At 38.5% G+C, this 26,901-nt stretch overlaps 1 protein-coding gene across 1 annotated transcript in view; it reads left to right on the top strand.

The window, feature by feature from the left end:
- The first annotated feature begins 604 nt into the window (after window positions 1-604).
- Window positions 605-26,901, top strand: part of WHSC1 (Wolf-Hirschhorn syndrome candidate 1) — a 59,010-nt gene continuing 32,713 nt past the window's right edge. Inside the window, exons 1-4 of the mRNA XM_009078402.1 lie at window positions 605-1,234; window positions 16,888-17,053; window positions 21,287-21,453; window positions 21,821-22,312. Coding sequence (XP_009076650.1) covers window positions 638-1,234; window positions 16,888-17,053; window positions 21,287-21,453; window positions 21,821-22,312 — 1,422 coding nt within the window. The 5' untranslated portion in view covers window positions 605-637. The remainder of the gene's footprint in view (window positions 1,235-16,887; window positions 17,054-21,286; window positions 21,454-21,820; window positions 22,313-26,901) is intronic.

Here is a 26,901-nt window from a genome sequence, read left to right as displayed (position 1 = left end):
AAATGCTCATGTGTTGTTTGTTCTCATAGGCAGAATGCTTTGGGATATGTCTGGAGACTGAGCTGCAGTGTTTGTTCGGGAGGTGTGTTTTGATGGAAGACTGAAGGTGTGTTTGTAGGGTGAGGAAGAGAAGCTTGTGATGCTGCTGTCCATGGTGTAGGTGCTACAGGAACATGGCCTGTGGGGGTTTTGTGCTGGCACAACCTCTTAGAAATAAACTCGTCTGGTTTATGTTGTTACTAATGATATTATCTTGGGTCTAACTCTTGTTTTAAACAGTGCAGTACCTTTGTGTCATTAGTGTGGGCAAGACTCATGCAGTAGATGGTTAACAGATCATAAAAATGAAAGCTGTGATTTTGCTTTCTGCTTTTGTTTTAATAAAATTGATGATTCATCAGTCAATTTTACTTGGACCTTTTTTGTAATGCCTATTAACAGATATTGAGGTATTTTGGTTCTGAAGATTTTAAGCAATGCCTTTATTAGGAAAACTTGAATGAGGTACATTGAGTGTTATATTAGTGGTGACATCTATCTGAATACTTAATAGCTTTTGATATTTCTGTATTATTAAAAATATTTCCCATCTTTTTGTCTTTATATAGCAGTGTAAGACTGGAAACATCTGGGCTGAATGGACTTTAGCATCAAAAGAAGTTCTCAACTGTTAACTCAAAAAATTAACTACATCAAAATGAAGCAGGTACCAGAGATCCTTGGAAACACCAATGGGAAAACTCAGAATTGTGAAGGGAATCGTGAATGTTCTGTCTACTTAAGCAAAGCACAGCTTTCTGCCACTCTACAGGAAGGTGTCATGCAAAAATATAATGGCCACGAGACTCTTCCATTTATTCCAGCTGATAAATTGAAAGATCTCACCTCTCGTGTGTTTAATGGCGAGTCTGGGGCCCAAGATGCCAAGCTGCGCTTTGAACCCCAGGAAATAAAGGGAGTTGGAACACCACCCAACACTACTCCTATCAAGAATGGTTCTCCAGAAATAAAGCTGAAAATCACTAAAACCTACATGAATGGAAAGCCTCTTTTTGAATCTTCCATTTGTGGAGACAATGGTGCAGATGTGTCACAGTCGGAGGAAAATGAGCAAAAGCCAGCAAACATGGAGAGGAGAAGCAGAAAAAGAAGCATAAAATATGACTCCTTACTTGAGCAGGGTCTCGTTGAAGCAGCATTAGTATCCAAGACTTCAAGCCCCACTGAAAAGAAGGTAGTACTTTATTTTATATTCTTTCTTTTGTTAGGTTTGTTAATCATACCTGGATTTCATGTGCTCATCTTCAGGTATTTCAGTAGGTACTTCCCACAGACAGGTCACTTTCTGATTGCCTTAGTCTCAACAGAGGACAGATGCACTCCAGTTCTGGTCCCTGTTTCTTCCCTAGGCTAGGAGTACCTCATAAATTCTGTTTCCAGTAAAATAAGTCTCCAGAGCAAATTAGTTGGAAGTATGGGATGTATGAAACAGAAACTTCATCTAGACATGTAGCCAAGACCTAGTCAGGATGTGTGCCTGGGAAAGGGTGTTCAGGAGGCCTTTAAATTTAGAAATGTCCTTAAACTGCTGTAGAATGAGGCTTCCTAATAAACAGATGTTTCAGAAAAAAACCCACATATTTCTGTGTTCCTGGTTCTGAATTAAAGAAGTATGTACTCAGCCTTCAGCTGGCTGATAAGCTGAGCTCTTTACCAGGTTATCAGGTTTTGGCAGTTTGAATGTTTGTCATCTGAAAAGAGCTGGATTTGCTTGCTAGTGAACTGTAGTGAATTGTATTAATTGAAAACATCTAGATATTTGTATTACATGCCATTAACTTTTGTGGTCAAGCTCAGCGGTTTTTTTTGCCTCTTTCAGACATGGGCAGAAATGGATATTTCACTTTTTAAAATTTGCTTTACCAAGTTGTAAATAAAAATACTACTGGGAGCCCTTTTCCCCCTTTATTTAGCTTTTGTTGCTGGACTCCATTTAAAGGAATGTAATTTGCAATAATTTTATCTTGGAGGAAGAACCCTACATAGCAGTACTACTTCTATGTATATTAAGTTTCTCAGTGAATAATTCAGAGTAGTGTTGTATAACAATGGTAAATGTTAATGAATGCTTTGGTTAGTTAAAAGGTCCTGATTTTGCATGCCTTCAACACAAAATGTATGTTACAGTTTTCTCTCAGCTACAGGTTTCTAGTTAATCATAGAATCAGGGACTGAAAATTACCTCTAAGATCATCAAGTCCAACCATTAATCCAGCCCTGCCAAGTCTGCCACTGTTGACTCTTGCTTTCTCCCAAGGTCACACATGCAGAGAAGAACCACACACACAGCTGCTGTATTACTGATATTATTCACCCTCATTTTCAATAAAACTACTTAATGAGAGAGTTCACAGAACTGTGTAAACATTTTTCTAAGTATCAGAAATATTTATCATTTATTTATGATTTGAATATATTATTCATCCTAAAATGATCAATACTAATGGTTTCAGGAATGTTATTAGAGTTTGTTTTCTTTAATTTTGTTAAGAAGAATGTTTAAATACTAACTGGTTCAGACTTTTCCAAATCTCTACTCAGAGGTTAAAGGTACAGGCACAGTCAATAGTTTGAGTAATTCCTTGTTCAGTTCATTGTTAATAAGGATAAATTAGACTAAAAGTTGTTGTATTTATTAGCATCAACAACTTGAGCATATTTCTGTGGGTTTGTTGGTTTGGGTTTTTTAGAAAGAGGAGGCAGTATTTAGTATATCCATCCACACAGTTTATTCTGGAGCCTTTTACATGGACTGTCCATTAAAGGTGGCCTTTAATTTTTCCTTGTGTATGGTTCATTGAAAATGAAAAGTTTGTCTGGCTTCTTTGAGTTTTCTTTTGGCCAGAAATGGTCAGGAGAAAACCATGTCAGCACTTTCTCAGGGTGGTTGAGACTTGGTGGCTGAAGAGTGATAGGGTTATTTGCTCCTGTGCCAAACCTGTGAGCTACCAAACTACCAAATCAAGACAACCACCTGCTTGATCTCAGACTTTGCAATATTGCAGCCTTGTTCTTTTCAGAGCGCTTGAAACAGAGGGTCCATGCTTTTGGCTTCTTTTTTCCTAGCATAGTGCACTTTAGAGCACGAAGCTCAAAAGTAGAAGCATTTAAAGGTCACAAGATGTTATTTTATGATCTGACTGTAAAAAACTGGGGCCTTTCTTTCTCTCATAGGGAGGGTTTGCACCTGTGCAGGTTTAAAAAAGGCAAAACATAATATGAGGGAACATACTGAAGGAGATTTTTCAAATATTTGGCCACATGTAAACTTGTGATATATACATATTTTCTGTGGTCATAATGGTAATATCTTAGTATCAGTGTTCTTTGATTTCAGGCCCCTGTTATTTCATGGCCAGCATCCAAAGCCTTAATGTTAGTGCATGATACTGTAGTTTTGTATTGCTGATTGTGGCTCCAAAGTGGAAATTAGGTAAATATCCTTGGAGTAAAAACTGATTAATTTTGTGCTCAGATACCGGTTTATTGTAGGTTACAGGTTAATGTAGAACCTGTTTGTCTGGTTTTATTTCTGGGCTTGTTTCTCTCACAATTTCTTGTTGTCCAACCTCTTAGTCTTTTGATTTAGCAAAAATCACCATGGTTCAAATGCTGCCTTTTGTGTAAGGTAATTATATCTCTGTCTGATGGACACAGCAGATTACTATCGTGCTGAGGTGAGAGGCATATCATTTAACAAATGTTCCAGTGCTCTGTTGTTGGGTGTTTTGTTTGGGCATTTTTTTGTTAACAGAAATTAAGGCTGTTTAAAACTTTATCTGCAAGTTAGCTTTCTGCAGGGAGTAAACATGATCTGCCCAGCTCTGACGTGAGTTGGATTTCTGTTGATAACCACCACCTTTTCCAGGCCTCTGAGAAACAGCTGTGCTGCTTTCATTTTCCCAAGGTAAAAAGGAGAGGAAGTGGGACAAACTGCAGCTCTTTCCTCCTTCCCTTCCTGCCCTCCACATCAGTATCTCCTCCTGAGCAGTTTAAAGTCCAGGCCTCACCTGCTAAGGCCTGGCTTAGCAACTTTTATGCCAAAGCACTACATCTCTGAATGTTCTATGTTATAGGTGGTGGGTGTCACATGTTTGAATCGACACCAAGCCCATGGGCTCTGGTAGCTGCTCACATGCCAGTGCTGCTCAGGAGAGCAGCAGGATGCTTCAGGCCTGGATTTTGTGGTGGTTGCTTTTTGAGCTATGGTTTTCATCAGTTCTTGCATTGCTATCAGTGAGGAATGAGGACTTGCCTAGAGTTTTCTTACTCATTGCTTGTGTTAGAAGTGAAACAATCCTGTTTCGAGGAGAATGGCAGAGGTTTACTTCATATATTACTATGTCCAAGTCCAATCCCTAGAGCAATCCAGAGTTTCTGTACAGGAAACAGAGAGTATGTATATCTGCAGCTCATGCTGCGGGTCCTAGAGTAGGTCTGTGCTCTCTGACCCTGAGAGCAGCTCAGAATGTGATCCTGGCACATTCGAGCTCATTCCACATAAGCTGGGCTGGGCCTGCAAGTGGCAGTTTGCCCTTTTGGCATGGCTTCCTGGCATGGCTTCCCAGCACGGGTGCAGTAGCTCAGAAAAGCAGCAGCACTGCGTCCAGAACAAACCTGGAAGTCCACACACTGCTCTACTTGCTAGTTTAGGGTTTCCAGCTGTGTAGTATGTACATGATCCAAAAGGTATACCTTCCACATAGCTTCCTATCCAGTTTTCATGTAGTCTCCTTCTAGTATTATACCAGGAGCTTGGCAGGTTTTTACTCTTTCTGGACGATACAGTCTGTAATGGCTTTGCAGTAGCTACATGGGAGGCAGTTGCAAGTTGTTGGAGGAATTCCACTAGTCCTTGTCATGTGTTTCTGTTGCCTTTTCATCTTCACAGAGAAAAACTGTTCTGGCCTACTCCATTATATCCAATATCAACATAACGTTACAGTGCCTTTCCCAGGCCAAGATTTATAAACCCAGTGAGGGTAGAATAGAAGCAGTCTGAGGATGTTCTGCTGCTTTGTATGTGTCTGTGGTAACTCAGTACGGGAAGATGAGGACCATTGAAGGTGATGTTGCTCTGATGCTTGAATCCAGTCAGTAGAGAGGAGCACAAACGGACTAGTTCCCTTTATAAGATGGGAGAGCTGTGTTCATCAAATGTTTGATTATCCTGTTGTGGCTGTTACAGTCAGATCCTGAGGTGACCTGATTTAATTTAAAAAAAAAAAAAAAAAATTAAAAGAAAAACTGAAGGAAATTAAGTGTGTTTTTTTTCCCAGGGGTAGGACTTGATTGTTTTTCATCATCAGTTATTAGGAATTCCCGGTCAAGTACAATTACTGAACTTGTCATAAAATGTGCAGCTAAGCTACCACAGGAGTCAAGATCTGTAGTTGTAGGGTAAAATGAACTCAATTACCTTTTCCTTTTTAATAGGCTATTCTTGAGGTATCAGATCCTGTCATCAGGTGAGTGATAACACAGGCTGATGTCACCAGAATCCCAAAGGAATAGGAGTAACACTAAAAATCTCTTCTGGGTGATCCCTTCAGGAACAAGAGAAAGAACTTAAAAATTTTGGAAGAGTTCCTGAGCTACTGTTTTGCATTAGCCATTAGCAAAGGATTAAGTTTAGCTATGCCTTGAGAACTTGTTAGTGCTAAGCAGCTCATGATGTGCACCAGTAATTGTTACTTTGGAACTTTAAATTGTCTTAATGCCTCACTGGAAAAGTATCTCAACTACTTGTAGCTTAAGAAACACCAAAAAGCATACAAGAGGGTACTGGTTTGGGGGGAGATTAGAAGTATTCTCAGAGTGGTTACAAAATGAATTACAGAAAGCTTGAGTAAGTGTTCAAGGCTTTCCATACCAGACTTCCTGTTCTTATATGTAAAAGTGGCTGAATTAAGGACACTTTATATGTAAAACTGTCATCTCAATATGTAGTGTCTAAATATATTTTCATCCTCTCTCTTCATAAAGCCGTTGGTGGGAGAATCCAAATTAAACATGAAATAATATCTTGAAGTGATGACAAAAATACTAATAATAGCACTACCAGGTTGGATCAAGGAGCCGTTTAGTTCAGCACCTCAGCTCGGGGTGAGGTTCAGTGGGGGAGGCATAATGGGGAGCATAGATGTGGCAAATCACGGGGTGATGCTCACTGTTAATACATTCAGCCTCCAGCAGTTGGTGACTCAGAGGTTTCCGGAGCTGGTGACTTTGTCTGTAGATGGCTAAATTAATGGAAAAAGACCTCAGTTTCTTTTTGAGCCAGTGTGAGCTTTTAGCATCCATGACACTCAGTAACAGAGCAGCTCATTTTCCTTTTCAATTTGCCACCTACTTGTTTTGTTTCATTCTCTCGTAATAGAAATAGGGATCATGCACAAACTTCGCTATTACTGATAGTTGTATATTTTTCTCACAAACCTGCTGTATTTTTAATTTTGGCTTGATGAGTCCTAGTGTGTTGTTCCATGTATAGGAGCCATTCCAGAATGTTACTTCTTGTAATCATGTTTCTGAACGGTGATGCTGTTTGGGTTCTGCTGTCTTATTTTTGTTTGTTTGAGAATGAGGAACCAGAACAGTAGAAAACATTCAAAATGTCTTCTGAATTCATGCAGTGGCATGTTAATGATTTTCTATATTCTTTATTTCATTACTTTTTTGTTATTAATAATACGTAGCATTTGATTGATTCCTGACTGCTTCTGAACACTGAGCCAGTTTTCTGTAGAAAAGGCCTGATCAGATGCAACTGACTCAAGCTTGAAGAATATCAGCAACTGTTGCATTGTTTCATACTCATCGTTGGTTTGTACATCCCAGGGCTTTTTTTTAGTTTATTTTGGTCTTTTGGGCACAGAGCAAATAAAGTGCTGAGCAGGCCATCTTCGGAAGAACTAACTTCCCTTTACATGTCAGACACAGATGGTGTTGAGAGGTTAATGACAGTTTCTGATTTTATAACTTGACCAGATTTATTCTCAGTTGTTGCAACAGTAGTGTCATGATTTAAATAATTTAAAATCTCAGCATCTCCTCTTGGTGTCCTATTGACCATTAGCAGTTGGTGTGGCAAGGAATTTGCTTCTATTCACTGCTTTTCTGTCCAAGATATGGCAGAGCCTTTCTGTTGCTCTGCTCAGTGTTTTGCTTAACCAAAATAATGCATTTCTAACTCTCCTATTTAGCTAAGAGTTAGATCTACAGTTCAGGGTTATGTTACTTGGATGGATTTACAGGCAGATATTTGGGAAACATTAGTGATCTGTACCAGATGTCATTTCTGGCCCTTGTAGCCCACTTTTGACAAGAAAGAAAGATGCTTTGTAGTAACCCTTAGGCAAAGTAACAAAAGCAAAATATTTTGATCTGTCTTGAACAGTGGTTTCAGCCTCCTTTACAAGTTTCCTTGTTCTTGAGTGGATTTCATGTAGGGCATATGAACTTTAGGACTGCCAAAAGAGGTCTTTGTTCACAGACACTAATTTTATGTTTGTCTATTATAAATAAAACGGTCCAACTAGGCTAAACTTATATTTCTGCTTTTTGTGAATACCCAAAGTACCTACAGGAGTGTTGCTCCTGTGCATCATAAAATGGCACTAGCTAAAACTGTAAGTTGTCAATAATAAGAAAATTATTCCCTTCTCAGGACAGTTTATAAACATGCTTCATTTTGGAAGTTCACTTCAAGAGGGAAAACTGGGTCTTGCGTATGCTGTTGTTAAACAAGTCCCTGCTGCACTTGTGTAGTGAAGGGAAGCGAAGCTGTGGCCTCGTAGCAGCAACTAATGCTAGAAAAGATTGATTTTGTTTCTTGTTTGCTGTTTTGGTTGTTTGGTAAATCAATGTCCACTTGAGTGTATGTTGAAGATTGAAGTAAAGTAATTTGGGATCTTAGTTCTGGTGAATTGATAGCACTTAGGTCACATGCATCATTATTTTTTACTGCAATAACTGCCCTCTTTTAATGTTCATGTGGGGTTGGGGTTTCCCAGGTTTTCTGTACACCTTTATTGCTGAAAATAAGGAATGTTTCAGGAATATCCTTCAGCATTGCCAGATCTAGGTAATATCTGTCTATTCAGGTTTTTGGTTTTCTTCTCCTCACTTGCCCCAGGCTGATTAAACACTTGATAGTGTTTCTTGCATTTAATCTGCAGAAGAGGACCTGCTAAGTATATGTAAAAGCACAACCTGGATGGAAACCTCTTGTGTCTGCCCTTAGGTATGGGAATTCATTTTAAAGGTCTAATCTCAAAGTTAAAGTAGTACTTGCACTATGTCAAATTGGTAGTTAACTAACAGAACCCCTTTATGCCAAATCTGCATTTGTTCTGTTTAAGCTTAGTCAACAGCCTTAACAAGTATTCATGGTGGAAAAAAGAGGTGGAGATAAGTCTTTGACTTCACCGGAAAGCAGTGGTCTGTAAATCTAGTTGCCTGTTGGCAGTGTTACCTGAGCTTGTTTTTTTTTTTTTTGTTTTCCACCAAGAATATTAGAATCATAGAATCAACGGGGTTGGAAGAGACCTCAAAGATCATTGAGTCCAACCCAATTGTGGTTACTAGACCATGGCACTAAGTGCCACGTCCAGTCTCATCTTGAAAACCTCCAGGGATGGTGAATCCATCACCTCCCTGGGCAGCACATTCCAATGCCTGATCACTCTGTCCATAAAAAAATCTCTTCCTAATATCCAACCTAAACCTCCTCCCCTGGCAGAGCTTGAGTCTGTGCCCTCTTGTCCTGCTGCTGGTTGCCTGGGAGAAGAGACCAACCCCGACCTGACTCCAACCTCCTGTCAGGGAGTGGTAGAGGGTGATAAGGTCTCCCCTGAGCCTCCTCTTCTCCAGGCTGAACAACCCCAGCTCCCTCAGCCTCTCCTCATAGGGTGCTCGAGTCCCTTCACCAGCCTCATTGCTCTTTTCTGGATCTGCTCCAGCACTCCAATATCCTTCTTGAACTGAGAGGCCCAGAATTAGGATTCAGAACATCTACCCATGCTGCCCTGGATGTGTGTGAGCTGCCAGGAGGAAGATAACTGTTCAGAAAGTGTTTTGGGAAAACTTTTCTACTGGGCCTTAAAGGGTGTAGGAGAGTGCAAAGGATAAGGCCCTGATACAGATTCTGATCTTGAAGTAGGTGAAATCATGTACATGCATATAACAAAATACATATGGATATGGCATTTAGAAAATCTGTAGGTATGCTGAGATGATTTAGCTTTCACTCTGTTATCCTATATGAAGTTCATATGGAAATTATTCAGAAATAATAGTTTTCCATGCCAAAGTTTCTCATGGCTCAACAGTTGTGCTTTTCCAGGCTTCTGTAGCATCTCATATCCACATTGTCTTATATACCCAGATGCCACATCAAAAGTTTGAACCTTTGAGAGTGGGTAAAGGTTAAAGACACTGGATGTAGGCAGAAATATTTTTCTAATACTCAATATAAAAGGTGGTCTTATTCATTCAGATCAAGCCTTATCTAATTTAAATTTCTGAAACATGGAACCTTTTATAAATAAGCCAGTAACTTACAATTTAAGAGGTCATCTAAATGTAAATGCAGAAATTCAGTAAAGCAGCTAAAAGAAACTGCTTTCCACATTTTTAAGAAAGATCGAGGGTTGGGAAGTTTTCCAGAACTTGCGTTTTACTGGATCTATATGTGAATGATTGAATCTGTTTCTCTTCATCTTTTTGCTCTGAATGGAGAGTTGTATCCTAGTTGCTAAAATATCTTGTTAAGTTTATTTCTAAAATACTTGCTCACATAGTGTTTGTGTAAGGGAAGGCTGCTGACATGCAGGGACAGAATTGCTTTTAAATGTAAAAGCATCTTAAAAAATTTTCTCAGCTGCTAGAGACTTGCTAATGAGAGAACCAAAGCCAGAAAAAAGAATTGAAATGTAACCAGGAGTTTAGTGCTTGTTTTGAAATACAAATTTGAAATATCCATAATCTACATTATGAATCCCTGTCTAAACTGACATGGATTTTTCTTGCTTTCTGCTTGATTTCCCTCCTGGAGGGGAGAGTCCTGTATGGCGATAATCAACCTGCTGTCCACAAACTCCTTTAGGCGAGTTTGTGGAAAGAAATGGAGGAAACAAACCTATTCTCAGGAGACTTATATTTGGTTTCAGAGCCTCGGCACAGAAAAGTTTTCAGGAGATCTGCAGTGATTTTTTTAAAGTATTTTTTTGACCTTTATTTTATAGCTTTACCATCTAAGCACATTGAGGAAAAATAAATAAATCTTGGTTGTGGCAGGAAGATGAAAGCTTGTCTTCTGCAAATACAATTTTTCACACTGCCAAATTTGACCCCTTTCAGTGATAGAAGTAAAGAATTAAATTGTTATCAGTAGAAGAAAATAAAAGGTAAATTGATCAAATACATTTAATGTAATTGCTCCTAAAATTGAATTTGGAGGGTTTTAGTTAAATCTCTGGCTTGTTATAAACCAATTAAATATCTGGAAAACTAACAAACCAATTCAGAATATAGTGCATTCACTTTTTTCTTTTGATCTAGACTTTTCATGTCCTCTTCTCCCACAGTGGTCTTTACTTCGCTGTACAACATATTGTAAGGTTTATGAGGATGTTGCAGATTTAAGTGTGCAGGCATGGATGCAATGGCCTTTTGAGGAGTGTGCAGTCTTTGGATGCTCTACTGAAGTATGCTTTTTTGTTTTACTGAAGTTAGAGCATAAAACTTGCAGTTCACTGCTGCGTTCTTCATGTGTCCTCATCCTTCTCCATTTTGTAGTAATAATGCTCCATTTTTCCTCAATCTTCTAGCAAAGTTCTGGTTTACTCTTTACTCTTCTGCCTGAAACATTCTCTCTGTAGGCAGTGGTTTGCAGAATATGTAATTACACAGCGTTCTTCCATTACATAATAAACATAATAAGACAAATATAAAAAAGCCCCTTTATTTTTATTCTTGATGCATTCAGTTACTTGTCATTTGCTATCTCAATATACTCCCTTGCATCCCGGAAGGTGGGAGCTATTGGGATAAACATAAGGCCTCTAAGGCCCTTTTGGGATAAACAGATTTACTATAACGTCTGAATTATAATCTTAAAAAAAAGAAAAAACACTAAGGCAGTTAGGGTTGTGAGGATGCTGCATTTTTATAGACAGACTGGTTTAGAATGAGCACTGACCATTTCTTAACAGACTTAAGTTGCTACCCTTTCCATCCGAAGCATTAGTGTGTATTGAGGGGTTTGCATTGATTTTGATCAGCTGTAGGTGTAACGTTGGGTATTGAAGTGGTTTGACTTAATGAGATTTTTGTCCTCAGTGAGAAGGAGCCATTTCTCTGGAGTGACAGGACATCTCTCTCTGGGAATGGCTGCATCCCTCCGTTCCTTGGGCTGAAGACTGAATGTTGATTTGTCTATGGTCAAATGAAATTCCTCAATTTTTCAGGAAGCAAAAGCTTCTCTGAGAATATAACTGCTATGGTGGTTTTTCAAGGATGAAAGGCACAGGATTGTTATCCTATTATTACTTTGAGGTTTGTTTATAGTGTCCTTAGTCATTGCTGAATTCAAGTGACAAGAGCAGCATTACAAAAGTCTGTTCTGTTGGTCTCTTCTTCTCCAGACAAACCTACCACCTCTCTGAGTCTCTGAAAGGAATGAAGGTTGTTCTACAGCCACTTCCTTCATTATCTGTGCTGATAGGGAGGCAAGACAAGACAAAACACTTTTATTTTCATTACACAAGTCCATGATAGAAAATAGGAGTATTAGTGGATGAGGCACAGCACAAGTAGATAGCAGGAGTGGAAAAATATGTGTTTGGTCAGCAAGCAATCTTAGCTTTTTCCATAGTAAATCTTAGCTTTTTCCATAGAAAAGAAACATGTTTGTGTGTTCTAGCTTTGCTTCAAAATACATTTACTTACATATATTCTGTTTTGGGACCTTGATTATTTTGGTTTAGTGTCTTTGTAATGCTAGTAGTTTGGGTTTTACCCTGGCCTGCAAGTGTCCCTCCAGCAGTCTGTGTTTGTAGCAGGGCCTTCTACTGTAGTGAAAGTGGAAGTTCCTTGGTACAGAGTGAAACTAACTGAAAATTAAAACAGAAAGGGAAATTCCAGATATCTGCAGCTTAAGCTGTTCAATATGTACTCTCAGTTATGTTACACAGAGGAGAACATTTACTGTCTTCACTTGTCTTAATGGTTCTCTTTTTCTTGTCCAATATTAAATTCTTGTGGTGCATTCTTCACCAATTCTCAACATTGTTCTTTGTCTAATCCCTCTGTGACAATTAACAGATGAAGTATTTTTAATGAATTCTGTAGCTTTCCAAGTTTGTGTAGTGGCTTTTTGATGCTCAAGGTAATTTGCAGTAATTTTGAAGGGTTATAATTCCTTGCACGTGTATGCACACGTGAGTATATGCACAAAAGAAGTGATGATAATATTGGTATCTTTATTCTATCACTGATTACTTTAAAAGGCATAAAGTAATCTCAGCCTCACAGCACTATGTAAGATGCCTAGGTGTTAAAAAACCATAAAATTCCTTTTTTTGCTAAATAGTTATTATGGTGTTCTTATATCAGAGTCCACAAACAAACTTAAAGCTCTTAGTGCAGTGAAGACACTGCCCTAAAATGCATTTTGATTTTGGTCATTTTAAGGTAGTTTTAAGCTTTGAAATGACCTATCTCTCATTGTCTCATCATATTTGTTAGTCATATCAGAACTAAATGGAAGTTGATTAGATTCTTTTGATCAGATGTAGGCGAAGTTAATTAAAATACCAGTGGCCAAGCCACTTCTTTGGGCTGGTAGAATGCTGACAGCAGTGTGGTAAATTCTTGTCAATCTGCCCATCACTCATTGCTTGTGAAAGTGCTGAAGGAAATTACAAACAAATCTGTGAAATGTTAAGAGAAAAGGCGTGTTAAATTTGCTTTTATTTTTCAGTCCTTCTAAGCCCAGTGCAGCTGCTGGCCCAGATGAGTTTTAAGGATGTTGGTACTATTAACGCATAATTTCTCACAGAAAAACTCGGTTACAATAAAGCTCGGTTACTCCATTTCACACTCCACATCCTCCTGGACAAAATAAACTTAAAATCCATCTAGCTGCCTTTCAGAGCAAGTGTTTCATTAGGATACTAATCCTGGAAGTCAGGAATTTCAATGTCTGCCGTGCTGAGTAGTGCAGAGCCTGTCAAATGGTCTGTGTATGCAGTGTTAGGACTGGTCTGCGTGGGAGTCATCACCTGCTCACCTCAGCCTTCACTGCCCATTTATGTAACTTCTCTGCAGTCTGGAGTTTGACAGGGTATAAAACCCCTCGAATTCCTTAACGTGGAAAAGTAATCTGGTCACAATCTGATTGTTGTTTCCTTCTTCGGTTTAGCATAACTGGTTTAAAGTTATCTCAGGCTGCAGAGCTTGCCTATAATTAAGGAGGGAGAGGTAGGGGAAATTCTGCAGTTAAATGTCTATGTTTTAATTCTGGCAAAATTGTAGTAAAGGGTAATGGCATGGAGCATACTCAGAGCAGTCCAGACGTACTTGGCAATGCCAGCAGCCAAAGACTGTGCTCCTTTGCAGCACAGAAAGTCCAACAGGCTTCACTTTGTTGACATTTGTGGGTAGGAGATCTCATTAGAAGTTAGAACAATTTCAAGAAATAAAGTCATCGAAAAGACACCAAGAGCCAAAAACTGAGGGGAAGATACTTTCAAATATTTTGATTTTGCATGACCTTCCCTTGCTATACAGTTGGACTCTAAACCAGGACTCTCCTATCTTAATTTTACGACCAAGTATCATCACAGAAAGAACTGATTAGCTCTTGCAGGAGGAGGTTTTCTTTTGGTGCATTCACGCAGCCCATCAGAACTGCACACTGAGTGATGCCTCTTCCGTGGTTGCAATAGAATGACTTGTGCTGTCTGACTCTATGGTTAGGAATCCAAACTTGCCTAAACAACAATTCTGGTTTTCTTCTGAAGGAAAACAACCCTGCAAGCCAAATTGCTTTTTCCTGTGCCACGTTGTACCTTGAATTGTGATCTCCTCTTCTTTAAAAATGCAGAGTATGAGCATCTCATAAAGAAGCTCTGATTCTTGTCCTTTGAGAACATAGAGGCCATCGGGGACTGGGTGGCAAATTTGTTTAGGAATGCTTTCTTCCTCCCCTCCTGTCAATAATTTTGAAAACCCAACTTGGATAATGAAGTAAAATCTGTACCTCTGACTGCCTTCCAGTATTTTCTGATGTTTTTAAGTCATTTAAATATGTGATCATTTAATGCTGTGCTTGCTGTTAGCAAAACTGTTTCTGAGGGGAAGTATTGAAGAGTCTGTTGATGTCCTGCAGCTGCTTGTCTCCAAAGCACCTACCAGGAATTTCACCTCACTGTTCACTGTTGAGATACCTATTAAATACAGCAGAGCAATTCCCAGAATGAGAAAATCATAATAAACCAGCATGATGTGGGAAAGTAAGATGGAAGTCAGCAAGTTCATGGTGATATTTTTCCATAGGTTTTAAAATAACTTCATATGAGAACTCTTAAAAAATCATACTTAGACAACTCTGTGCTGCATTTTGCCATTCTTTTAAAGTATGCACATTTTATCAATAGAAGAAAACGTAAATCCAGCAAGAGTTGCATAGATAAACTTTGCAGGTTTTGTCAGAGCCTGTAATTTTTCAAGATTTTTATCATGATTCAGTAGAGTAAAAGAATTCTTGGCATTTTTTTAAATTTTGTGAAGTCCTTGTGGATACACTGGAATGCAATATTCACCCCTGTACTGCCACCCCTTTTAGATTATGCTGTAATAAGAAGCACTGCTAGAGACTTTTCATTATTCCAGCCAGCTCCCTCTCAGACTGGAGTCATAAATCTCTGTAGCTTAGTTGCACTTTCTGGAGAATACAGGGAGTCATAAATTGAGAATGAGCTTCAGAATCTTGAGTAACTTCTACGTTTCTGAAAAGTTAACTCATTGCTAAAAAATGTCATCCCACCTCTTTAGTTCAAACACTGAAATTGGTTTGTGTGTGTTAGGATCAATGTTTTTCCAGATCTGTCCTTGTCATATGTGTTTCTTAATTTTTAGCTTTTAAGCATAATTTTTCACATCATGTTTTACTGCTAGAAGGAGCATTTGATTTTTCACATCTGCTTGGAATCTTTTAGGTCTGTTGCGAGTGCTGGACTTGAGGCAAGCTTGCAGGAGGGGTTTTCTGACAGGCTTAGAGAATCCTTAGAGAGCCAAAAACTTTGAGACATGGGAATGTAGCTCTAGCTGGAGTCACATGAACTGAGTTTGAATTCATCAGAAAAGCTGAATCACTGGATGAGTAACTGTCCCTAGCAATCAGATGACATAGCATCATGTATGTTTACCAGGCAGAGTTTGAAAAGCTGTGAGGAAAGGAGTTCTGAGTATGTTAAGCTTTAGTTTCTTTGATTGGGTGATCTCTATGCAGTTGGCATATCAATGATTTTAAGTTGTTGGTATTTGGAAAAGAATGTGTAATTAGTTATTGTAGTATTTTCTGGATTTAAAAATCTGTTCAAGTGTAAAGTTATCCACTCTGATTCAATGTAATGCTCCAAGTACTTGTTTCTGCATTCTAGATTTCCAGTTTCATAACGGTGTTATTTTTTCCTCTTGCCACTTTTAATTAATTAAGACAGAGTTTTGTTCCAACTCTGACATTAAATCCAGTGAAAGCCTGAAGCTCCAGTCTGCCTTCTGAATGCTGAGCTGGTACTACACAAGCTGAATGATATAAACTGTGGCACATAAAGTTAGTACTAGAAATTTAAAAAGGAAACTCAAAACATGTGATTTCATAAAATACATGAGGTCTGTGAGGAGGCATTTTCTGTACTTTCTTGCATCTAGAGTGAGTGCTTACCTAGATAAGCATGGACATTGTTTATATCAAATAGAACATGAAGCAGAAAAGACAAAATATAACTTCATGAAATAATTTTAGTTGGTGATTATATGTCAGTGTTGCTGATCTTGGTTGTGTTACAGTAAAAATGTGCATGTCATAAGGGAACAAAAGTCTCTTGTAGTTAAATCTATCCCTTCAAGTGGAAATAGTTCTGTAATTGTTTTCCAATAGCTAAAATAGCTTTAATGCACCAGCTGAGCACTAACAAAATTTTACTGCTAGAACTGGAAGAGAAAAAAAATCTTGAAAAAGGGTGTGGGGAAGGTTTCATGTCACAAGTTCGCAGTATATTAAAAGACAGCTGAAAGTTGGAGAGTTTGGGGTTTTTTACCTGGTTATTTCTGTAGTTTCTATTCAGACATAAAGACAGTATTTCAGTCTATTCTAGTTTGGAATTCTTTTGACTCTTAGAGCACATTTGTATGTATAGCACTTAACTTGATTAATAATATTCAATGCAGAGGGAGGTTGGCTCTTCCACATCTACATCCAGTGCTCAGTTAATGTGTTTGAAATGAAAGTAAGCCTTCCTGATGGTCTCTCAGCAGTTATTTGAAAAGATAAAGGCAAACCACAGCTTGCTTGCCAATATTTATATTTAGAAACAAATACATAGATGGAACACGGATTGTTTTTCACCGTGAGAGCAAAACTTATGACTTAACATTTTTATTGCACATGAAATGCGATTAATGTTTGCTAGCAAACATGGTAACACTTCCATAATATGAACTGTAGTTGGTTTTTTTCGTGCTGTTTTGTAGTCATGGTGCATATCTGAAGAAAGATGATTATCAATTTGGATTTTTGTTTTCTTTTTATCTTTTAAGGCTCCTGCTAAGAGAGATCCAACTCAAAGTACCATCAAAGAAGAAAAAGTCCATCTGTTGAAGTATAATATAGGAGATCTAGTGTGGTCAAAAGTGTCTGGTTTCCCATGGTGGCCCTGTATGGTTTCTGCTGATCCTGTTCTCCATGCCTACACTAAACTAAAAGGTATGTCAGTGATGCTACAAACATCCAAATTTCTTCAGGTACACATAATCATTTTTTTGGAAAAACTCTGTTCTTCATCTGTTCAGTTGCTCAGTAACTAAGTCATCTCCTTTTTGTCAACAGGAATTTAAAAACAATGTAAACACTATTATTGAGCATATGGCAGATGAGGGGTTTTATCCACTATGTCATTTAAATCTGAATATTCTCTGAAAGGTATTAAAGTTGTGATCTGTGAAAGTTTGAAGAAAAAGTTCTCTGCTGGTGCTTTCCATTGTTTTTATGGAGATGCTTGAAGAAGTGATACATGCTAAAAAATATATTGAAAGCTAATAGGAATTAAATACTCCTGATGATTATGCCTTACTTAAAGCAATCCTAATCCAGTCAGCTAAATTTTCTGTGATTCATGGAATAAATACTGTTGTCTACAGACAATATTAGTTGATTTTAAATACAAGAACTACCAAGTGTTAATGAAATACTAAAGTAGGAATCTGTACAATTTCTTAATCTCATTTGCAGCTTTGTTCTGTGTTCTGATACCTGAAGCTTTTGAGGCTTATCTGAGCTGGTTGTAGAATGGTAAGGACCTCTACAAGTCATATGGTCTCCAGGTTAGAGCAGGTTGCTTAGTCAAATAGTTAATGTCTTCAAGGATTGAGACTTTACTGCTTTTCTGGGAAACTTGGATAATGGACCAAAGTATGCATCCAAAATTTGTGTTGGAATTACAAATGTTCAGTGTGGAGAGACTGTAAACACATAGGATGGAAAATCAGAGTAACCATGACACTTTGGAGGTGTGGTCAAAAAAAAGTGCAGTTCAGTGTTGGATTTTTACAGCTGTAGATGATCAAGCCGAGAAATGAGTGGAAAGCTGCTCTGTCTGAGAGTTGTAATAACCCATTTTTGTTTTTTTGTTTTCTCTGTAGAGAGACCAAAGTCTCTCTGACATAAATTTGTAGTGCTGCTTATCAAAAGCATACAGTAGATCCTTTTTATAAAGTAGATGCTTTTCCAGTGGCAGCATGGCCTTAGCAGGAGTGTTTTGTTCATTTCATCCTGTTTGGGTCATCTCAAGAAATATGGACCAAACAGAGAAGGTTCTGAGGACAGCACGGAAGTCTAGGAGTCTTCCTGCACAGGCAGACTGAAGGAGCTGGAGCTGTTAAATCTACTGGGAGGAGTTAAAGGACAACCCAGTACCATGCAAATAAGAAAAGGCAGAAATGCTTGTTGTTCTGGGAAGAAGAGAGCTCAGTAACAATGAATATTTAGAGTGCACGTTATGAAAGACTTGGAAGGACTAAAAATAGAGAAGTATTGGAGTGGATTGCTTGAAGAAATGGTGTGATCTCATTCATAGGTCTTTGATAACAAACTAAATGAATATCTCTAGGATTATACCTAGATTCAACATTAGTAGTAAGCTAAATGACTTCTTGAGCCATTTAGTTATGGTTATTGTAGACTCCTCAGAGAAATGTTCCTTGTAGCAGTGATTCAGAGTTTGGATCTGGCAGTCCCTGTGATTTTTAGTCTTTGGATTATTACGTCTATTATGGCATAAAGAGCTGGATTTTGAGAGTAGTAAAGTTGTTTATTTGTGCCTAACTGAATTACTATGTTCTTTGAAAGGAATAAGGTTTGTGTTTCAATATTGAGAATCTCTGTGGTAGCTCTTTCTAAGAATAGAAACAGATCCAGCAAAACCCAATACCATATGTCTGAATGCAGGCTGTGTAGTACTAAAAGAAAGAAGGGCTCACATACTGTGAGATGTTAATATCCATCTATTTGATGTGATGTGGATGATGGTAATTTCTAATATCTGCTCTGAAGTTGGTCTTTTTCTTCAGAAGTTTAGACTGGGTCTGAGCAGCCATCATAACTGATAAATGTACACTGACGTGTGTCTTTCCATCAGAATGTGTTTCCAATCTTACTTTCCACCTACTGATTACTATTGAGGCACTATCAAAAGTCACCTCTTCAAACAGAAGAGTTCTTTTATCTTGGAATTGTAGAAATACTGATCTAGGTCTCTGCATTTCTCATTTCAAGGCCTAGGATCGAGTGTTTATAACCAGTCTGAGTATCTGGATGCTAATACTTGATTTCATCCTTCCAGCTGATTAGGCTCGAGAAAAATTTATGACTTTCAACTGTGGGAAGTACACTTTTATGTAAGAAAGCCCATACTGAGTCAAACTAAAGCTCCATCTCATTCAATATCCTGTCTCTGGCTGTGATCAACCACAGATGCTAGGTAGGATACAGAAAAAGAGCAGTGGTAGCGGTGGGTCCCCAGAACATTCTCCCAAACCTTCAACAGCTAGTGGTTCCAGGATTCTGAGAGCCAAAAATTATGTTTTACTATATAACAACCATTAATGAATTCTATAATTTTATCCAGGAGCATTGATAGAAATTCAGCCCACAGAAGATATCTGAAGATTGACAAATAGGTTCAGTGACTCTAGTGCTAGGCACTGTTATTTAGCCTCCTTATTTAGGCAATCACAGCTGTCAAGCAAAAGGAATACAGTGCCTGTGTCTGCTTGGAACTGGACTGCTGGCTGCTCAGAAGCAGATCTTTACAGGTGGTTTAAATGTAGTCTGTGGCATCTCTGCCTGCATCTAAGGCATCCTTGTAGAGTAAAAACATGTCTATTGTTTCATCATAGACAGATTAAGTCATTGGAGCTCTGTAGTCCCTACTTAAACAGCATTTTCTGGAAGAGGACAAAGTAATTACTGTGTTAGACAATTGCTTCTGGCTGTGCATTACTGGAACATGTATTAGACTACTGAATTGGATGTGTGATGTATACAATCCCAAGAGTTTCCATATGCCATTCTGCTAGATTCTCATATCTGATCTCAAATGAGTGATTATTGTTCTTGTAGTTCACACATATGTTTTTATATATGTGTGTATGTATGCAATTGTTAACAAATGTATATATGTAATTTTCGATAAAACTTATGCCCATACCATTAAATAAGTTGATTTCATAGTACCCATCCAGATGCCACATCATAAGAACAAGCCATTTTAAAAATAACTGTTGTCTGAGTCATCATGAAAAGAAAGTTCTTTCTAAGTCTAGAAACTCCAATAATAACAGTGCATGAAGCAATCAACAAGATGTATTTGCTGATTAAGCTAGAAGACATGCAGTGTGTGAACAACCTAGCAGAATCTAGACCTGGTTTGAAGACACCTGTAACAGAGAACTGTGACTTACTTGCTCCTGCTGGGTAGCCATCCTTACCTGAGTTCTCTGCTGCACAGACTACATGTTAGTCAGCTAGCATGGTATGACACCTTGAGGAACCATAGATACTGTAGGGAAGGTTAACTGTTTAGTAGGATTGAATTTACAAACACAGAAGTATAGGTCATCACAGTTAAAACCTTTTCTATTTTTAAGTGAGACCTTAGTTTGAACACTTAGCAAATCTGCCAGTTCCAATGGAGGAGGTGCTACAGGACATCTTAAATCTGACATCTTACACCTGCCTTCTAGAAGTTCATTGTTAACTGTGAGTTCTTTGATGAATTTTGAAGGTGTCTTCCCCCTTCTCTAGAATAGCTGAGATCTTTAGAAGGGGATGGTTATTTGCCTATGTCGTACCACAGTGAGACAGCAGAATCAGTGTTTCTTGTCTAGGCTTCAGAATTGTTCTCTTATCTTCCCACTCTCCCTTCCACCACCCAAATCCTTTTTATTTATTGCTTTGATTCCTGAAAAAGCTTAGTTAACATGAAGTTGTGATTGCAAGGGTTAAAACTAGCTGAAAGATGTGTTTCTGTTTAAGAATATTAAAAGGTAAAGTTTGGGTGACTCAGAGATGAGGCTGAGTGCACAGTCTGTCTCAGCTTTGGAACTTTCGTAATGTTCATTGAGAAATGAATGCTCAGTGCATTTCCAGAAACATCCAGACCAACATGTAAGTTAATATACATTGAAAACAGCAACAGGTGATTGTAACCTTGAGTTAATTTAGCCAGGCATGTTCTTGTTGGGAATTAAACTATTGTGCTGTTGTGTCAGACTTCATAGGTCATAGCTCAGGGAGTTTCAAGTTGATTGAAAGGTTTGAGGGGTTATCCACTTGTACTGTGCTTTTATTGTGGCAACTGTAGCAGCTTACAGACTTAAGTCTAAAAGTGTGGAGTACAACCAAAATTGTATTTTAAACACATTTGTTTTTAATTTCCAGGACAGAAAAAGAGTTTTCGTCAATACCATGTTCAGTTTTTTGGAGATGCCCCAGAGCGAGCCTGGATATTTGAGAAGAGCCTTGTGCCCTTCAAAGAAAAAGACCAGTTTGAACAATTATGCCAGGAAAGTGCAAGACAAGCCCTCACTAAAGCAGAGAAAATAAAGGTAAGAGGTTACCAAGTCAGGCCAGATTTACAGCTTTTTATTTTACTGTTACTGGTATGTACAGGTGTAAATAGATAATCTAGAAAGCTTAAAGACAGCTTGTTCTACAGAGGCTCATAGTCTTAGGTTTTGCTTAGAGATGCAAAGGGTGGGATGATTTACCACCCTTTGTTACTTACTGAACATCAGTTCTCTTCTGCTTCGTCATGGATGCTTGTGTGGTATCAGGACTATCAAATACAATTCCATTTCAACCTTCAAATTCCATTTGAACCATTACACAGTCTCTTGGAATTGTTTTGTATTAATGTTGGCGTTTTGAAATGAAAAGTGGGCAAATTTCTCATGCTGTTGTCTTCTCTTGCAGATGTTAAAGCCTGTGTCAGGGAAGCTGCGGCCGCAGTGGGAGATGGGTGTTAAGCAAGCAAGTGAAGCAGTAGGCATGACAGTGGAAGAACGGACGGCCAAGTACACCTTCATCTATGTTAGGGACAGGCCTCATCTTAGTCCTCGAGTGGCAAAGGAGGTTGGCATTGCTGTGGAACCGTTAGAAGAAATAGATGAGTCATCTTACTCAAATGAAGAAACCACTGAAAATCTGAAGTCCATGAAGGAGTCTGGCATTCCTAACAAGAGGAGGAGAAGGACATCAAAATTGTCTGCCATTGATGATATGCAAGAGAGCAGTCAGTTGGAGGATAAGAATACTACTCCTCAAAAGTCATCTGAACAGGCAGAGTCCAAAAGAGGGATAGGCTCCCCTCTCAGTAGAAAGAAAACTCCGACGTCTACTCCACGAAGCAGAAAGGGCGATGCAGTATCTCAGTTTTTGGTCTTTTGTCAGAAGCACAGAGATGAGGTTAGTCTCTTTTAGCTGTTATTGTTGTTGGTTGCCTCTTCTCATTTCTGTACTTGAAGAAACTTCTTTGTTTTAGTGAACAAAAAATAGTTATTCCTGTACAATCAATAATACTCTGGGTATGACAAGGTATGGTTGCATCAAATCTTAGTCTAGACAGAAATAGAGAAAGAAGGGAATGTAGATGAGCAGCATAAACAAGATGGTGATAATGCTGCTGTAGTTTAAGCATAAATTGTGCTAGTATCTTCCCACATAATCTAATAGCCCTTTGTAGTAGCCATAGTATTTTATGTATGTGAACTATAGTAGATATACATACATATGCTCAGGCAAATATAATGAAGATTATCCTGCTTGTGGTAGGGTACTTGTAGATAGCTTGTACATAATTTCTGAAGATGTGGATCAATTCCTTCAGTGTGTTCCCTTGTCTTTTACCTACCTGGAATCTTCTGCTGAGCTTCCAAAGAAGCTAGTTACCAAAGTGTTTGAAAATCACGGTCAGTGTGCAATCTCCTGGGACAGAAACTAGGCTCTCTTGAGAGGCTTATACTCCAAGACAAGGTAGAATAAATAAATACCTTAGTAACAACATTTTTAGGAAGACTGTTAGAAGTATAAATGCAGTGCTGTTGTTTTAGCTCATTACTTTCAAATAATGACCACCATTTTCCTTCTGTACAACCTGGTGCTGCATCTGCAGTACTATTCCATGCAGTAAAGGTAACATGATTTCTCATATTTTCTTGTACTTGTATCATTCCATAATACCCACAGAAGGTCCAGAAAGTTAGTGGTGACTTTGTCATACTCCTTAGCTCCTGAGTGGTTGACTTTGTTATAGGATATTTGTGTTAGAAAACATTAATAGATATGAACTTTATAAAGAACTACTGAAAAGCCGATTCTGTTGTGTAGAAGTCAATTACTTGTGGCTGACCTTGGGGTCTTTTAAGATCATTGCAACTTAAGCTAATGTTGAGAATGAAAATGAGTGCAGTGTTACATAAACCTTTTAGTGGCTTTGGTTGAGAAAAGCATTGGCAGGTCAGTTTGCTGGCTCCAGAAATGAAATGGTTTTGCAGCCAGACTATTAAATATGGATTCTGACACATTAATGATGAAAAGCTGTATGGGTAAATAAATCATCTCTCTCATATTGGGAGAGACATGATTTTATTTCCAGTTCTTCTGTATGTGATGTTGTATAGTGGCAAGAAGGAATTTCCTTGGTCTTTAACATAGGTAGCAAAAAGTCTTGTGCAGTATTGAGGGACATGAAATTACTTCTCTGGAAGAAATAACATTATGGTGACTGGTTTTATGGACTCTTAACCAAACACACCTTGCACAGAAGACTCTGAGGTTCTGTTTCTGTTTTCTGTGCCAGTTGCCAAGCTTTGTTCCCTACTAGGGTTATACTGTAATTCTCAAATTAATAGATAGAAAATATGAAGGCTGTTACATTATCTGAAATTGAGGAAATGCATTGCCTTCAGTGTCATTTCAGGAAATTGAAAAACGTGCATGAACTTGAAATTCACACTTGTGATAGTGGCTAATGTTGCACAAAGTTTTAAGTAGAAGAGAGTGAATTTTAAAATACTACATATATTTTGAGAAAGGCCATCCTACCATTTCTGCCTAGAATACCTTTTAGTAAGATCAGTCATGAAAACCCCAATCTGCCTGACTGTGATCCATTCTAACAGGTGCAGAAACACTTCTGTGATAGAATAGAACTAGATTACAGAAGCTGCAGGTACCAGCTGACTGCAGATAATGCTCCCCCTAACTGATCATCAGGGCAGAAGAACTTGTCTTTCCTTTCCCTTGATGTGAAGTTAGCCAGCAAAGTGGGGAAATGCCATTCTAGATATTCGTGCTTTTTGCCTGTTATGTCACTTTTAAAATGGCAGTTTTAGAATCATAAAATTTTAGAATGAACTGTGTTGGAAAAGACCTCCAAGATCATCAAGTCCAACTCTACCGTGGTTGCTAGACCATGGCACGAAGTGCCGCATCTGGTCTCATTTTATGAGAGATGGTGGAAGATGGAGATTGTATCCAAACTAGTGTTCAGTTTCCCCTTCCATTAGGCTTATCTGGTTCAACTTGCATGGCTTGCTCTCCACCCCAGAGTTTGTTTTGTTGTGTTGTAGATCTTTGGTGCTTTAAGAGTGATAACATCAGCTAAAAAACAGACCTGGTTTTGAGCTAAATGTATTGTGGTGGTGAGACAGTGGCACAGGTTGCCCAGGGAAGTAGTGGCTGCCCCAACCCTGGCAGTGTTCAAGGCCAGGCTGGATGAGGCCTTGAGCAATCTGGTCTAGTGAGGGCGTGTCCCTGCCCATGGCAGGGGGTTGGGACTAGATGATCTCTAAGGTCTATTCCGACCCCTAAAATTCTGTGGTTCTGTTGGTGGCATTGGAGAGTTTAGTGTATGACTACCTTAGTATTTGTGTGTAGAAACTTAGGAAAAAGGAAAATTATGAATCCAAAAGAGGCTCTCTGGCCCCAATCTCAGGAAGAGATGGAAGTGAATGGAAAGATATGACTGAAGAATTCTCTTCTGGGGCCTCTAATAATCATGAACTCCCTTAAAAGTAGAGCCGTTTCTGCCATGTCTTGCTTGGAATCTGTCTTTGTGCAGTAGTAGGATTCATATGTAGGTTTGGTTTTATTATTATTTAACTGCTGGAAAATGGTTGTAGTGATTTAAGAGGCACACTTCCCTGAGGGAGGTGCTGAAAGCTTGGAGCACTTCTGTGGTTGTAGTGACAGATTAAGTATTTCGTGCTGTAACCAAAGGAGTGAAGATGTATTTTGTACTATTGGCATTCTTAAACACTTGTTCTGTGAAATATAACCATAGTAATCATTAGCATGGAGTGTCTGACAGGAGATAAAGGTGTCATTCAGTGAGAGGCAGACAGCAGTGTTTACATTAATTGAATTGGGCCTTGAGTCTGTTTTGAGGAAAGTTAAATAATTTCACTGCAAGGTTTGCCATTGAAGATTTCTATCTGCATAAGGCATTATTGAATATCAAGATAAATAAGAGCAAAGGTGATAACCCTTTGCTTGGATGAGCTAGGATGTGCCTGGTGTAATTATTATGTCTACACCTTTAGTGATGTTAATTCCCAGATCCAAGGAAAGACTTTCCATGTGTTCTGGAACATAGTTAGGCTTAGACTAAGTAACTGGGAGAAGTGCATGATTTTCATGTACATCAAGATACCCAGTGCATCTTTTCCTGCATATATGCTGGGATTGAGTGTTACAGTATGGAGACTTTGGAGAAGACTGCTGAGCATTTTCCTTGGAGACCTTATTTGCGAGGATCCCTTCACCATTAAGAACCACGAGTGTCTTGTTCTTATCATTTCACAGCATTCCTAGTCAGCTGAAAGTTATTTTTATTCATATTTCAGTGACACTGGAGGTGATGCTTATCTCATTTATGTGAACAAATTTAGTTATTTCTTAGAGAATTACATGATTCTGTGTCCTAGTTGAGCACAAAGACCTGTACACTCAGAGGCAATGATCAAAATTGATGTGAATTTCATTTGCAGAAGAAGTGAGATTTATGGGAGGGCTATCTTGTGGGTCTGTCTATGTTCCCCCCTTTCAATAACTTTTCTGACATTGTTGAATTTTCATTAAACTCTTGAGTAGAAGCCTCCAAAAGTAGTTGTATTCTTCAGTCTTTATGCAGATGGGTTATGCCAGGTAGAAGCAGGAGAATTCTCGGTCCTCTACTAGGAGAAAATTAGAGCATCAATTTCCATACTAGACACTGACTAGTCCCAATGGAAGGATGGTGCTGCAACTATTCTAACCCCTGGAGAAGCATCAGTCACACTTGTATCCTGTTTGATAACAGAAAATGCAATTTTAAGACACTAAGTTCTAAGAAATTAGGTTAAGTTTCCACTCCTAAAAATTGTGCTTTTGTTCTGTTGAAGGGTGTTACTGTTTGAACACTTGGCTTTCTTGGCCTACTTTTTATTTTGTTCCATGTTTTTGGGGTATTGGTTGTATCACTCCAGTAACATGGTTTTGGAGAATTCTGGATAATGAGATGAGAAGGGTTATTTTTAAAGGTACTGTTTCATTTCTGTACAGTCTTAGAGCTTCCTGACTCCTAGGATTAATCAAATCTGGTTTCCTTAAGTAGAAGTAGGGGGAAATGTGATGACCCACCCTTAGGGGAAAGATCTCTACAGAATACTGAGAGACTTTGCGAAGATTTTTTTCTTTGCTTTTAATACTGGGTTTTCTGTTTGTGTTGAATAAATTTCTAGAAACTCTCTTAAATTCCATGCTGATGGATATTATGTGTGCTGCTTGTAGCATTAAGAAAAGATGCACAGCTTTTGAGTTCCTAATGTTCCTATAGATAATACAGAATGGTGAATTAATACCAGAAGCTGTTGCATCAGGTGCTAACCTGCGTAAGTCTCCCTGCTGAGATTAGTGTATTGAGTTCTGTGTTTAATGAGTTCTGCTGTGAATTGATGGATTTCTTTCTAGGCAAGCATATATTCCAGTATTGCTTGTCTGTCATTCACGGTATA

The sequence above is a fragment of the Acanthisitta chloris genome, unplaced genomic scaffold, assembly GCF_000695815.1.
Source record: "Acanthisitta chloris isolate BGI_N310 unplaced genomic scaffold, ASM69581v1 scaffold13837, whole genome shotgun sequence".
Classification (NCBI taxonomy): domain Eukaryota; kingdom Metazoa; phylum Chordata; class Aves; order Passeriformes; family Acanthisittidae; genus Acanthisitta; species Acanthisitta chloris.
The sequence above is the reverse complement of the archived record's forward strand: the minus strand, read 5'-3'. Positions and strand labels throughout refer to the sequence as shown.